Genomic DNA, 14,314 nt, shown 5'->3' with positions numbered 1-14,314 from the left:
CTGAAGGACACGTTAGTCAATGGATGGCTTTTATAAAGCAGAATATTAATGACTGCAAGATCATTACAACAATCACTGAAATTTTCATACAAAATGCAAAAGCTAAGGCTCTTTTTTCCAGGAAGATCATGGAAATGCTGGAGTTGTAAAGATTCCTTTTCACTGTTCTCTTTTCTAGGGCAGAATGATTGTACAATATATCTCTTTAATAGATAAAAAGCAATAAGTTGGAGCACAAGTTGTCATGTATTTTGGCTTTTCTGAAATCAGTCAAAATTATACATACAAGGTCACAAATATAATTTACACCTGCTTAGATTATTAATTCAGTGTTGCTGAAAGTTCAAAGGTGTCTGTTAATATGCCAAGATCACTTAAATTCTTATTATTGATCGTGACTGACTGCAGCTGGTAGGTTTTCTGTGCCAACACAAAAAGGGTTTGACACCACTCAGAGCACAGCACAAAGGGAACTCAGATCTGAGGAAGAAGTAGATTTACACAAGCCAAGAATGTTTCTTGGAACCATCTCGAAACAACTACAGATTCCAGCATCATCAGTTCAAAACAACTGTTTGCAAGTACATGTTATTGGGAAGTGTAGCCGCTGTGCTGAGGTCTGGAAGAAACCCAAACTGTCACATTCCAATCAACAAGGCACAGGCCTGGCATGAACTGGAAGCTACTGGAACAATGATGCCATCATCTACCCTTAAGTGAGATATACTTTATGATCATAAAGAGAGAGTGCCATGCACGAAAGAAGCTGCTGCTTCAAATTCAAAACGCTGAAGCTCAAATAAAGTTTGCAGCTGACCCAAGAGACAATAAAGCATTGAGGAATGTTTCATGGTCCGATGTGACAAAGATTGTGTTGTGTGGCCACTATGTCCAGGTGTATATTTTAGAAGTAAAGAGGTATTTAATACAAACAGCACTTTAGTTATTTGTTGTGGTGGTTGCGTGGTATCCATGAAGTAGTTTTGACGTAATCCTTAAAAGTCTACAAAGTGAAATCCAGCATCCGGATCCAGATCCAGAAATTTAATGGAGTCTTCCAAGGCATAACACTAGTGTGTGGTGAAAATCAGTTAAGTAGTTTTGATGTAATCCTCAAAATCTGACAAAGTGAAGCATACAAATTGAAATCCTGATCCAGTATCACACTCCAGATCATCTCCAAAATTCAGTGGATTATTCCATGCCCTAATATCTATCTGTGGTGCAAATTTGGTGAGAATCTGTGAAGTAGTTTTGACGTAATCCTTAAAAGCTAATATAAAGTGAAATCTTGATGTAGAATCCGGATCCGGATCACCTCCAAAATTTAATGGAGTCTTCCATGGCCTAATATCGATCTGTGGTGAAGAATTTGCCAAAATCCATGCAGTAGTTATGATGTAATCCTGCTAACAGACAGACAAACAAATAAATAAATAAATTTGGAAGTGTGGGGGGAAAGCTGGAGCACTTGGATGGAACTCAAGTGAACACAGGGAGAACATACAAACTCCACACAGAAAGGCCCAGATTGGAAGTAATCCCAGAACCTTCTTGTTGTAAGGCAACCGTGCTGCCCAAAAGCATCCAATTCCTCAGTTTTGTTTTTTAAGTCTAAAAAACTAAAAATAAAACACAGTGAGCATCACATTGAGACTAACTGTGACCATTTTTGTCCATAAAAACTCTTTTTGTCCAGTTGTGTATGCCTGCTTTTGGCCAGACTGTGGAGAAATCCTACAATCAGTTTGTATTGACACTGGCTGTCTCTCAGTTCAGGGGCTGAATTCATCATGGTGCCGCGGCATAGCTGAGCCACTTCAAAGGCTTCTTGGAATGCGGCTGCTGAATGCAGCTTTCTCTTGCCCAAAAGTTAATGGTACAACAGGTATATTCTTTGTGAGATTTCCACCCCTCACCAAGACTAAATTAGTAAAAAAAAATAAAAATAAAAAATACAATTTCAGACTTGATATGTACAAATATAAATAAATAATGTTTGAATAAAGTGTAAAAATATTTTGAAAAATGTTTAAAATGCAGATTACGCCCACTACGCTAGCTTGTCACAGGCAGTTGTCAAGGTTGCTAGGGCATGAACCACTTATAATGCAATAGCAAAATTTTCCGTGGGCTATACTGGCTAATTAGAATAGTTGGTTCGGCCTCACTGTGTCGGAAGGCCAGATCTTCATAGTCCACAGCCTTATGCCGCGTTCACACTGGACGACACAGGAGTGACGGTGGCGACAGATTGCCATGTAATCCCTATGGAAGGAAGCACTGTGGCGCCACAAAAGTCCAAGCCACAGCATGCGACGCAATGGACGCGAATGAAGCGATTTTGAGCGATTGGTCCGTTTGTGGCATGATATTGTGTCGCATTGCCCTCCTCCCCAAGTTGAAAAATCTGAACTTTTTCATCTTGTCGTGTCGCGATGACTAATCAGGGACTGAATATGTAGTGACGTGGAGATGTCTGGAGTTTATACTTGATGTGGACATGTCCTGTCTCTGGCAGCCAGCCTGTGAGCAGGACTTATGTCCCTTTTGTCCTTTATTTCACAATTGACAGAGTTTGAGGGGAGAGCGAGCAGCAGCACCGCAGCAGCGGCAGTAGCCAGTTTTTTTCATGTGCGCACGCGAACGAATCGTCCGTGAAGATAATTTTATTAACTACACAGATGTATAATAAAACAAATGGTGACTGGTTTATAACACAATTCTGACAGAGTTGAAGGGGAGAGCGAGGAACTGCAGTGGCAGAAAGTTATTTTTTAATTGTTCACATGTGCGTGCGAACGGGACAGGAGGTCCTCAAACTGGGTCCTGGAAAGTGGAAGTACTGCTGAAAGCGGCCATCAACCAGACGCAGCTCCTGCAGCAAATAATGAAACTCCCCGAATTGGGAACGTCTCATGAGGGTGTTGTGAACCCAGGGACAGCACAGCTGGCGATGTTTGTCAGCTTTCCACAACAAATAGAGCACAGCAGCTTGCTCCGTGTGATCACGGTCCGGCATGTTGACTTGACGGCAAGCGGAATGGAAGCTCTTCCTATTTGATGACGCATTGGGGCGAATTTTCACAGCGAAAGCAGAGCAACACACCGGGCGATGGTGGCGCGTCCATCACCAGACGAGGGATGCAAATTTGTGGCGTCATGCGTCGTCCGGTGTGAACGCGGCATTAGAATGATGCGCAACCCCTGAGGTGAGACACAGTCACTGGCTCAGTGTTACTGCATTGACATTTTGTGGTGCCTTTACAGAACTGGTGTATGAAGAGAAGATCTCAGTCAATCTACTTGCAGCTGCTAACGGACAAACATGCGCCAGAACACTACAGGTATAATGCATGCATACATGCACCAGTGTGTCAATATGAGCTCCACAATTTCTAAGAACAATTACTTTTTGGAACAAGAATTTTTGATCATATTCAGGTGTTGCATTTACATTTGAGGATTGGGTGCAGGAGATTGGGTCAACAATATGAAGCTGTTGTAATCATCACATACCTGCAAACATTAGAATTACCTCACACTTCCATTTGCCTCCTTGCAGAGTGATCGGCAGCGTTTCTCAGTTTGACGAGTTCGCCCGTGTGTTCCACTGTCCCAGAGGTTCCCCAATGCACCCTGTGGACAAATGCTCCGTATGGTAACTCGTTAACCTCCGGCTGACCTGCACAGCTACAGACCCGACCTGTGCCACGTCTCATTCGTCAGAGCTAACAGAGCGAATTGTCGGCAGAGCACAGCTTGCTCCGGATGGAAATCTACCCAACATCGGTGCAAGGATTTCGTCAGCTGAGGAAGTTTATGCAAGTGTCATTTTTAACAGCAAAATATCCAGAAACCATGGGCCACACACACAACCATTGATCATGTACATATAACATTTAATTATATATTTTTATATATTTAAATTTGCATTTTGTTTTCAAAATCATCTATTTTTGTATTTTAGCATATATCAGATATATCACAGATTCACAAACTACTTGTTTTTTTTTTTCAGCAGCATATTTCCTCTTTTGTTCTCTTCTTTGTAGCATCAACTATAAAAAATAATCAAGTAAAATTTAACATTATTAAACAAATTATGATTCTACTCCTGAATGTAATGTGGACAAGGACCAGTTTCAGATGAACTGCAATCAGCAGCAGCGTCAGTCACAAAGCTGTGGTTTGTTTCTGAGTCGGTAAATCGAGTTTGCCGATTAGTGTGGCGATGCTGCACCCTTGTGACAAAACGTAACAGAAGTCACCGTGCAATCATCATGTTATCATGACTGTGGTATTGTTTGCCTGCACTGGTCTTGTTACTGTGCTTGTATGTTGTTTAAGTCATTAATTTAGGGGGATGGGGTGTCGGGGGGATGCAGACTCATGGTGAAGTTTTTCTCAGGATTTGTAGTGCAGCACCAAAAGGAGGAGATGATCTTCACATTCACCTCTTCAGCATACCAGAAGTTTCTACCATTCAAAGAAACCACAGCTGATATTAAGGAGATCGGTTTGGGACTTTGTTGTTTTTTCCTCCCCTCATTGGAGTTTGCAGCAGAAACTGCACCTTTTTTCTTGGAACTCAAAGAATTTCTGATGAATTATTGACATCGCTGTGTTTCCTGATGATGTTAATCAGTTTACCAACCAGCACTCTGTGTATAAAAGGTACATCTTTGATGGCTGGAAATCATACATTTGTATACAGTGTTATTTAAGAGTACTTTTGTATTTAAAAAAAAAAAATCTCTTTGTATAGTGGCTGTGGGTATCAGATGTTATGTTGTACAGGTTGTTTTGCTGAGAGTGCATGCTCCCCTCTCTCGTCTCTAAAACTGACCAACACAGTTCTGATGGATCCACGTCACACACATTAAAACTAACCTGTCTGACTCTGTAGCTGCTAGCTGACCCGTGGTTGCTGTCCCTCCTTCCCTGCTGCTCACACTTTCATGTTTAAATAAATCCAGATCACTCGCTGTTACGTGTTCATGTCTCGGTTATCGTGTCATGTGCTCACACACTTATTCACACACTCATGCCCTCCAGTGAAGCTCTCAGCCTCCCCATGTTGAACCATAGAGGTCCACCTCTCTAGTTCTGCCTCCTTTTTGCTAACAGTCTGCAAAAGTAAACAGAATAAGCCAAGTAAAATGAGCTATTGGCTAATTAGAGATTCTTTGTGGAAGGTTTCTGTGAAGGCTCTCAGTTGTCCAGATGGTTTCCATAGTAGAGAAGCTTGAATCTTTGACTGGACTGGGTTGCTTGATGCGAGGATGTTTCGCTTCTAATCGCAGAAGCTTCCTCAGCTAAATTCTTGCTCTGGTAGTCTGACTTCTGTCTTGACTCTTGTAGAGAAGAATAACAGAAGCTAGCAAAAGCTGGAGTTTTAAACCTAATCAGACCCCTCCTACTGAGAGGCAGACTGCTATAGGCTAGTGACTAAACAGTTGCTCTAATTAGCACCTATTGTGCTCTAGTTAGCACCCTCCTAATGACAGGGCAGCTGTCCCTCCTAACGATGGGACTGACGCCTGTCCTGACGACTCTCCTGACAACGTGAACAACTCATTACCTTGAACAAAAGACAAACTGCTTTGACCTGAGTACCCCATTGTAAACGGGTACTCAGGCGTTTGTTCGTTGGCATTTGTGGAAAGTGTTAACCATGTTGATAAAAGTAGTCTACAATTAGTGAAGGGCACAACAAACATAAATGTTAGCTTCAATAACCACTAATCTGCTAACTGCAATGTTAATATCCCCATCACACATAGCCAGAGTCAAGCAGAATGGCATCAGAATGATGAATTGATGCACATCCAAAAAGTGTCGGATTTCAGTTCCAAAATACTCTGACAGCCATCTGCGAGAGTCCACACAGTTGGTCAAAATTGGCTGGCGACCCGGAGTGTGATGCACATATTCAAAACCCTCCGGGCACTGCCGAGATGAGACACCTATCCGACGGTGGTCCATGTGCAATCTGAGCACCATCTGATTGCAATTTACATATTCTGATGGCGGCAAAACGGGATCCAAAATGATTTGAGCGCATACGAGGGAACCTCGAGATAGAGCTGGCACAGTAAAGCCTGCAGGTATGACCTGTACGTGCCACGTATAATAATATCCACCCCCCACCCCCCTGGAGTGCAAAAGAACTGTTGAAATGTATGGGAACAGGTACAAATCTGAACAGGCTGTTATACCACAATAGACCTTGCAGTACAGATATTTGTCCATTCCTTCCCATGGGCAACTTAAATAATGTGAACTATTGTCTCCATCATAACACGGGCAGCTGTGCCTCTCCATGGTCTCATGCGCAGTAACGTGTCATTGCACGCGTCAGGCTCGGAGCTGGACGGATCTCACACTGTAATAAATGATCACCTTCTAACTCTGTAGGAGATATGACATGGAACTGTTGTGCCAGTCCGTGACAGCATAAATAAACATGAATCTCACCTCCAACAGTGGTCCAGAGGTGTTTCATAGTGCGGACCTGGACATGAAGCCGGGACCGCAGCCTGTGGTTAAGATCCTCTCACCCAAAATCAAAAAATTAATTCCACCTGATAATCCAACTTTCGCGATGTCCAGAGTTGTGTTCCGAAGTGAGCAAAAAAGAAAAAAGAAAGTTCCCTGGAAAGGTTCAGTCTGCATGCTTAGTGGCTCATGCAGCGTTATGCATACATACATACATACATACACACACACAGTGGCGGCGCCAAGGGGGGGCTTGGGGGGGCTTAAGCCCCCCAATAATTCTGCCAATAATGTGAATAGCGACTGACATATCTGTAGATCTCAACTGCAGTTTTGCGCTGAGAATGTCTCAATATTGCATAACTGAGCAAAGTGATGATTGAATGTGTGTTCGGTGATCCACCAATGCTGAATCACCGTTCACAAGCAGAATTTTCAGTTTTGCAAATAAACATTTATTTGTAAAAACCCACACACAAGTTACAAATCAGAAATTTGTGTTTGCGGATCACAAAGCAGATGTACAAATCAAAGGATATCAAGACAAATTTAACTCCATACTCCAAAAATTTAGGTTTCCTAAATATACTCTTGTATAATGTTAGAACTGATTTAGATGAGATATACTTATTATCTCACAGGAATATATCACAATTATCTGGGAACTACTTTTTGCGCAGGAATTCATCAAGCACGTCAGCCACAGCCGCGCACTAACACAGAATATACAGAAGCTGTTTATCGTTGTTCGGCCAAAACCTCAGTGTTAAATTGGCAATAGATCTTTGATAGACGATTTGTGTAAGGTTGATTCCATGCATTGTCTTGAGCACCATTTCAATGAATTCAGTTTATATACCTATGTGCAAGTTTACTGAACTTGCAATCATTCTAAGTGATGTGTGTGTGCATTGATACCACATTTTAGAGAAACACGGGTGACTAAAACATATACCTTGGTATTTATAAAGCAATTTACTATATATTGTTCATTTGGACGACATTTTGTGGAGCCCCTCCAACTTTTACCCCAGCTCTCCCTCAGCCCCCCCAACAAAAATGTCCTGGCGCCGCCAATGCACATACACATGGCTGAGTGATAATTGCAGCCCATGTGCACACCACATACTCACGTGCACCAGCACATGAGGAATGCAGTGCTCACTCCCAGTCCGGTCCCTTGTTTGCCATCCAAACATTTGGACATCAACCAGTCTTCAGCACCTTTTATGGCCGTCTGACGGCAGTCTGTGTCATCTGCCTGTTGTCTACATGCACTTTGGATGCCATCATGTAGGTGTGGATGAGGTCCTCCGGATGCATTCTGACATAGCTGGCCATGCCTCTTTTCCTCCTAACTGTGTCGGATTATGGCAATATTTGCCGTGTCAGCCATGGTTCCTGCAAATTCTTGCTATGTGTGACGGGGGATTCACTGTGATAATGCTAAACCAATAGAACGCTAAAGCATTTAGCTGGCACCAGGGTTGCTGAAAAGGGGAGAAAAAGGATAAGGATTCTGGGGGCCCATGATTGTCAGGGGCCCAGAGAGGCACCTAATACAATTTTACTGACAAAATACTTGTGTGTGTGTGGGGGGGGCAGTAAGATTTATTTTTATGGGGCCCAAAATCCCTGGCAGTGCCCCTGGCTGGCACTACCGCTAACTTGTATTATATGAGTTTAGCATTGGCTTTTTTCATCTTTTTTTTTTGCCTCTAAAACCCTGAAAAAACTAGAGTTAAAGCTAATCTGTTGAAGTGTAATCATGGAGCTTTCCAATGATAGCATGTCAAGATCATATGGCTATCAAGATGTACATAAATAATTAAATGAACAAATGAAATTAAACAGTACTTTTCATTTAACATACAGTTTATTCACAGAACAGATAATATTCAATGAATAATATCTATCCATTTCGCATGAGCTCGGGCTCATGCGAAATGGACAGACGCAAAGTGGAAAAGTGTGCTGTGGTCTGATGAGTCCACATTTCAAATCGTTTTTGGAAATCATGGACGTCATGTCCTCCGGACAAAAGAGGAAGAAGACCATCCTGACTGTTGTAATATAATTTACAAAGATTCAGGCCTCACACAGACGCACCAAATGATGTAACAAAATTACAAAGCCTCGCAACGGGGGACCATAAAGATTGTAACCAAATTATTAAATAAAACGTCACACGCAAGCACCATAAGAATGTAGTGAATAAGCAGTTAAACTCCGAATTTGAATTAGATCGGATTAGGCCCCATCTGATGAGTCACCAAAATAATTAACAATTTAGGGTTTAATACTTATTTAATTATTACTCGGGGCACCGCCTATTTATAGCATAGGTACTTTAATTTAAACATTCATTAATTTATCAGTCTCGAATTAATCAGTCTCTATTTAATTAAATCAGTCTCTGATCTGAACGTCTGAATTCACAATACGATTGACCCAAAGGTTTCTTTCTGAACACAAAATGAACCACAGCAGAAATATTTACAATTTATTTACAAATAATGAACAGTTTAGTGGTATTTTCGTGGACAGTGATTAAATAAGTTTATTCATGGAAACAATTTTCTTACTCATGAGACGTGAACAAAAGAGAAATGAAGCTTAAAGACTTTAAGTCAATAAATCTGATTAGAATTTAGAGATGAAATTTGAAGCCAATTATTAAGAAAAATATTAAACAAACATGGATATGCTTAAAAGGAAAAATAATAATGAGGAGGAGCCACTTTGTATCCATTGACAACAAACCCTTTTTCTGGAACCTTTAACTGGGTCACTTAGCTGGTCCGTTGGAAAGGTGTTTTGGATGGATCCGTCCGTCCGTCCGTCATGCTCACTTGGGTTAAGGGGTTAACTCGGCGATCTCCCCAGGCAATCCCAAAGGCTTGTGGCTGACTTTACCGGCAGGTTGGTTGATGGTTTTAAATCAGCACCGTCGTCAGCTTGCAGGAGCCCAGAGGTGGAAGGTGTTTGTTGAAAATGGTTTCTGGTAGCTTTTAAAAATTTGTTGGAGCCAGATTAAAAATCTTTGTGAATTTGTGAAAAAAAACAAAGTGGCCGACAGAAAAGGAGAGTCGCTTATCTGTAAATTCGCTATTAGTTTGAAAAGTTCAGCTCGGACGTTCTCTTAAAAATTCAAAAGACTTGACTCCACCTTAAAGCGTCAGGTTAAAACTTTGTTAAAAATTATCAAAAATGAACAAAGAATGAATGCCACTTGGTACCATTAGCTTAGCTTAGCTTAGCTTAGCAATGGGCCTTGGCCCAAGAATAAAAATTAAGTGTTTAAGAAAGGAAGAGAGAAGAGGAGAACAGGGAGAAGGTGCGAGCAGCACTCTGTTCTAACTTTTAAGGGGGACTGACATCACCAAACTACACCCATTTAGGGTATGTAACTTTACAGAAAGCTTCATGTCTTCAAAAAAGGGCAGACAGAAATGATTCAACTATTTAAACACATTAACTATTTTGAAATACTATTTGGCCTAAGACACTCGAATGGTTACACATTATTAATCGTCACTTAAACACATCCTTTGGATAAACCAGAATATTTCACCATCAACAATATTGATAATGCAGAAAGATCACACATCAGTTAAGGAACACATATCACTTAAATGGAATGATTATATGCAAAGCATTTTGTTTGATTAATCAATACAAACACCATTAGAAGATTTTATATATGTGAATCAAAGAATACTGATGCGATTCTGTTATTTTAAAAGACTGTCTCTCTTCAGTTAGACCTAAAAATAATAACTGTTATCAAGACAAAGTTTTATGGCCCTGTGTTGTGGAAGTGATATCGTCTTGCAGTCTTGACAGGGTCTGGCCTTGGCGTGAGGTCATAAAATTTGGGTTCTCCTGGCCTGGAGAAACACAGATTCTGAGGTGAAGTCATTATAATGCCATGTCATTCATAATGACCGAAAATTCAATGATAAAAAGGCAAGGGCTCCCCACTGAAGAACTTTGAATTACAGTTTTGTTTTGCTGTGAATTCCAGTGTTGGCCCATGGGGGATGTCTCCAAGCTTATCTTAAGATCTCCAGATGACTTAGGAATTTCTCAGCTGAGAGGAAAAACACAGTCTTTGTCTGTATTTCAAAACTCAGGTTTTTGTTGAGACAGCATTAATGTATTTTTAATTAGGGCAAATCGAGGCCATGCGCTACACTGTTACTAGCACAAAGTTCATCTGTGATGGTATGGGAGCAGACCCGGTGCCCTCGGATATGAGAGTTATCAAAAACTAAAAATAAAAAAGACAGAAAAAGAAATACTGGAAAATATAGAAAATATTAGTTATTCAATAATATCATGTATTTAACAAATAAACCAAATTAATTAACTAAAGTAATTCATTTTAAAACAAAAGGATATGGCGTGTGTCTGTGTTCAAGCGATTTGATAGGTTGAGGGTTGCGCTTGTCTGCGGCAGAGGGCAAGGATCCTGAGTCCAGCGATTATGGCAAGGTGGACAAATTAAAGCATGCTCGATTTATTCAAGCAGTGTCAGAGCTGGAGTTCCTGGGATTCGTCAAGTCCACCAAGCAAAAGGCAGATCACGCAGCACGACTCACTTGGGGAGGGTGTTAATGCTGCTAACGACGACAAGTCACGGAGTGGTGCACATGCCCAATTGCGCTTGTGATGGAGGGCTGTATGTGGGGTTAATCTACTGTCTTGTGTCGTTTCTCAGATCAGTTGTTGGTTTGGTTTTGTGGTATGCAGGAGATCACTTGACCGAGGGTCTATACGTTCAAATAATAATTAAAAAAATACTGTCATCACTCTTTACTCTAAAGCCCCGTTTACACATAGACGGTAAGAGCTCCCGGAAGCATCCCGGAAGAGTTTTTGGCCGTCTTAAGGATCAAACGTTGTTGTCAACGCCGGCACTAGGGGGCGTGGCTTAGTTCCGGCTTTACCGGGAATCGTCAAAAACAAAAATTATTCAACATGTCGAATAATTCCGGGAACGCTCCCGGAGAATTCGCGTGACAATGGAGACAACGTGAACAATGACGTTTGATACTTTTTAAATCGCTGTGTCATCCTGCCCCTTCCTGTAGTGCGTTTGATACTTTTTAATCACTGTGTCATCCTGCCCCTTCCTGTAGTGCCGCAGTTTACACCGCCGTAATTGGCGGCCGGCGTTGTATCCCTAACCAACGGCGTGTAAAACGGTGAGAGAGCCCACATCGGCATCCTCAAAGGCGTTTTAACCGGCGACAGAGGCAGACAAAACGGCGGCGCTAGCGGACAGTACGTCGTTCTAAACGCCACCTCCCAGTTAACGGCATTCCAAACGGCCGATAGTCGGCGGTCAATATAAAAACGCTAGCGTGCTGCATGCAGGCCTCTCACTCATGGCCAGCCCCAGATATTTTTGCAGAGAAGCTCCAGTATGCCTCCTAAAAGAAAATTGGCAGCGGCAAGGACTTACCAAGAGGTCTGGTTCAGAAGAGAGGAGAGCCCTGTAGTGGAGACGAGCAACACGTTGAGGAGGAGAAAAGGAAAGGAGAATAAAAGGCTGAGAGATGAGCTCCCTCCCCCTGCAGTGACAGCTGCTTCAGCCTATTATAGTCTGGGGGCGGTGCCTATATGCAAAAGTTCCTGGAGTAACGCAGGATTTGCCTGGATAAATCCAGCAGTACACAGGGCATTACTGGCGGCAGCAGAACACCGCCGTTCTCACGCGCGTCTTAACCTGCGATTGTAAAGGATAGAACTGGGTATTAATCCCGGTTGCCTGACGTGTGCTGGATGCTATGGCGTCAAAACGCCGCTTTATTCTGCGGATTTAGCGGCATTTTATCCGCGCATTTGCGGCTAGTACGGCGCTCAAAACGCAACGAAATGCTCCGCCCCTTTCCACTGCGAAAACAGCCGGAACTACCGTGAACTTCGGTCTACGTACTGCACGCCGACAAAACCATCTATGTGTAACCTGGGCTTTACTCAGTCAGTCTCTTACAACGGTGTAGCCTAAATACATGAGCTTTCCAGGAGCGCACCCAATTCATTACGCACGCTCAGAGGCACGTCCCCTCCGGTGCGCACTTTTTTGGAGGGGGGTGCGACCCCGCCCCCTGTGATAAACTCATCGCCCCCTTAATATTTTTTTCTGGCGCCGGGCTTGTATGGGAGTGTGTTAATGCCCGTGGCATGGGCAACTTACACATCTGTGATGGCACCATCAATGCTAAAACTGAAGTTATTGTACTTGGCCCCACAAATCTTAGAAGCATGGTCTCTAACCAGATCTTTACTCTGGATGGCATTTCCCTGACCTCTAGTAATACTGTGAGAAATCTTGGAGTCATTTTTGATCAGGATATGTCATTCAAAGCGCATATTAAACAAATATGTAGGACTGCCTTTTTGCATTTACGCAATATCTCTAATATCAGAAAGGTCTTGTCTCAGAGTGATGCTGAAAAACTAATTCATGCATTTATTTCCTCTAGGCTGGACTATTGTAATTCATTATTATCAGGTTGTCCTAAAAGTTCCCTAAAAAGCCTTCAGTTAATTCAAAATGCTGCAGCTAGAGTACTGACGGGGACTAGCAGGAGAGAGCATATCTCACCCGTGTTGGCCTCTCTTCATTGGCTTCCTGTTAATTCTAGAATAGAATTTAAAATTCTTCTTCTTACTTATAAGGTTTTGAATAATCAGGTCCCATCTTATCTTAGGGACCTCGTAGTACCATATTACCCCATTAGAGCGCTTCGCTCTCAGACTGCAGGCTTACTTGTAGTTCCTAGGGTTTGTAAGAGTAGAATGGGAGGCAGAGCCTTCAGCTTTCAGGCTCCTCTCCTGTGGAACCAGCTCCCAATTCAGATCAGGGAGACAGATACCCTCTCTACTTTTAAGATTAGGCTTAAAACTTTCCTTTTCGCTAAGGCTTATAGTTAGGGCTGGATCAGGTGACCCTGGACTATCCCTTGGTTATGCTGCTTTAGACGTAGACTGTGGGGGGTTCCCATGATGCACTGTTTCTTTCTCTTTTTGCTCTGTATGCATCACTCCGCATTTAATCATTAGTGATCGATCTCTGCCCCCTTCCACAGCATGTCTTTTTCCTGGTTCTTTCCCTCAGCCCCAACCAGTCTCAGCAGAAGACTGCCCCTCCCTGAGCTTGGTTCTGCTGGAGGTTTCTTCCTGTTAAAAGGGAGTTTTTCCTTCCCACTGTAGCCAAGTGCTTGCTCACAGGGGGTCGTTTTGACCGTTGGGGTTTTCATAATTATTGTATGGCCTTGCCTTACAATATAAAGCACCTTGGGGCAACTGTTTGTTGTGATTTGGCGCTATATAAAAAAAAAGTTGATTGATTGATTGATTGAAAGGTACATCCAAGTTTTGGAGCAACACATGCTGCCATCCAAGCAACGTCTTTGTCAGGGACATTCCCTGCTTATTTCAGCAAGACAATGCCAAGCCACATTCTGCACGTGTTACAACAGCGTGGCTTTGTAGTAAAAGAGTACGGGTACTAGACTGGCTTGCCTGCAGTCCAGGCCTGTCACCCATTGAAAATGTGTGGCGCATTATGAAGCACAAAATACAACAACGGAAATCCCGGACTGTTCATCAACTGAAGTCGTACATCAAGCAAGAATGAGAAAGAATTCCACCTACAAAGCTTCAACAATTAGTGTCCTCAGTTCCCAAATGCAACTTTTGGGAATGATCCTTTAATACCCAATCGTGACACTCGCAATTATTGTCCTCAGTTCCCAAACACTTATTGAGTGTTGTTAGAAGGAAAGGTGATGTAACACAG

At 42.4% G+C, this 14,314-nt stretch overlaps 1 protein-coding gene across 1 annotated transcript in view; it reads left to right on the top strand.

Annotated features, from left to right (window-relative positions):
• The window catches only part of LOC117508133 (endothelin-converting enzyme-like 1), a 209,187-nt gene extending 204,196 nt beyond the window's left edge, over positions 1 to 4,991 (top strand). Inside the window, 2 exon segments of the mRNA XM_034167795.1 lie at positions 3,271 to 3,347; positions 3,566 to 4,991. Of these exon segments, the coding sequence (XP_034023686.1) occupies positions 3,271 to 3,347; positions 3,566 to 3,665 (177 nt within the window). The 3' untranslated portion in view covers positions 3,666 to 4,991.
• Positions 4,992 to 14,314: the final 9,323 nt, after the last annotated feature.

Source organism: Thalassophryne amazonica, chromosome 4, assembly GCF_902500255.1.
Source record: "Thalassophryne amazonica chromosome 4, fThaAma1.1, whole genome shotgun sequence".
Classification (NCBI taxonomy): domain Eukaryota; kingdom Metazoa; phylum Chordata; class Actinopteri; order Batrachoidiformes; family Batrachoididae; genus Thalassophryne; species Thalassophryne amazonica.
Note: the sequence above shows the minus strand (reverse complement) of the source record. Positions and strands in the feature narration are given on the sequence as shown.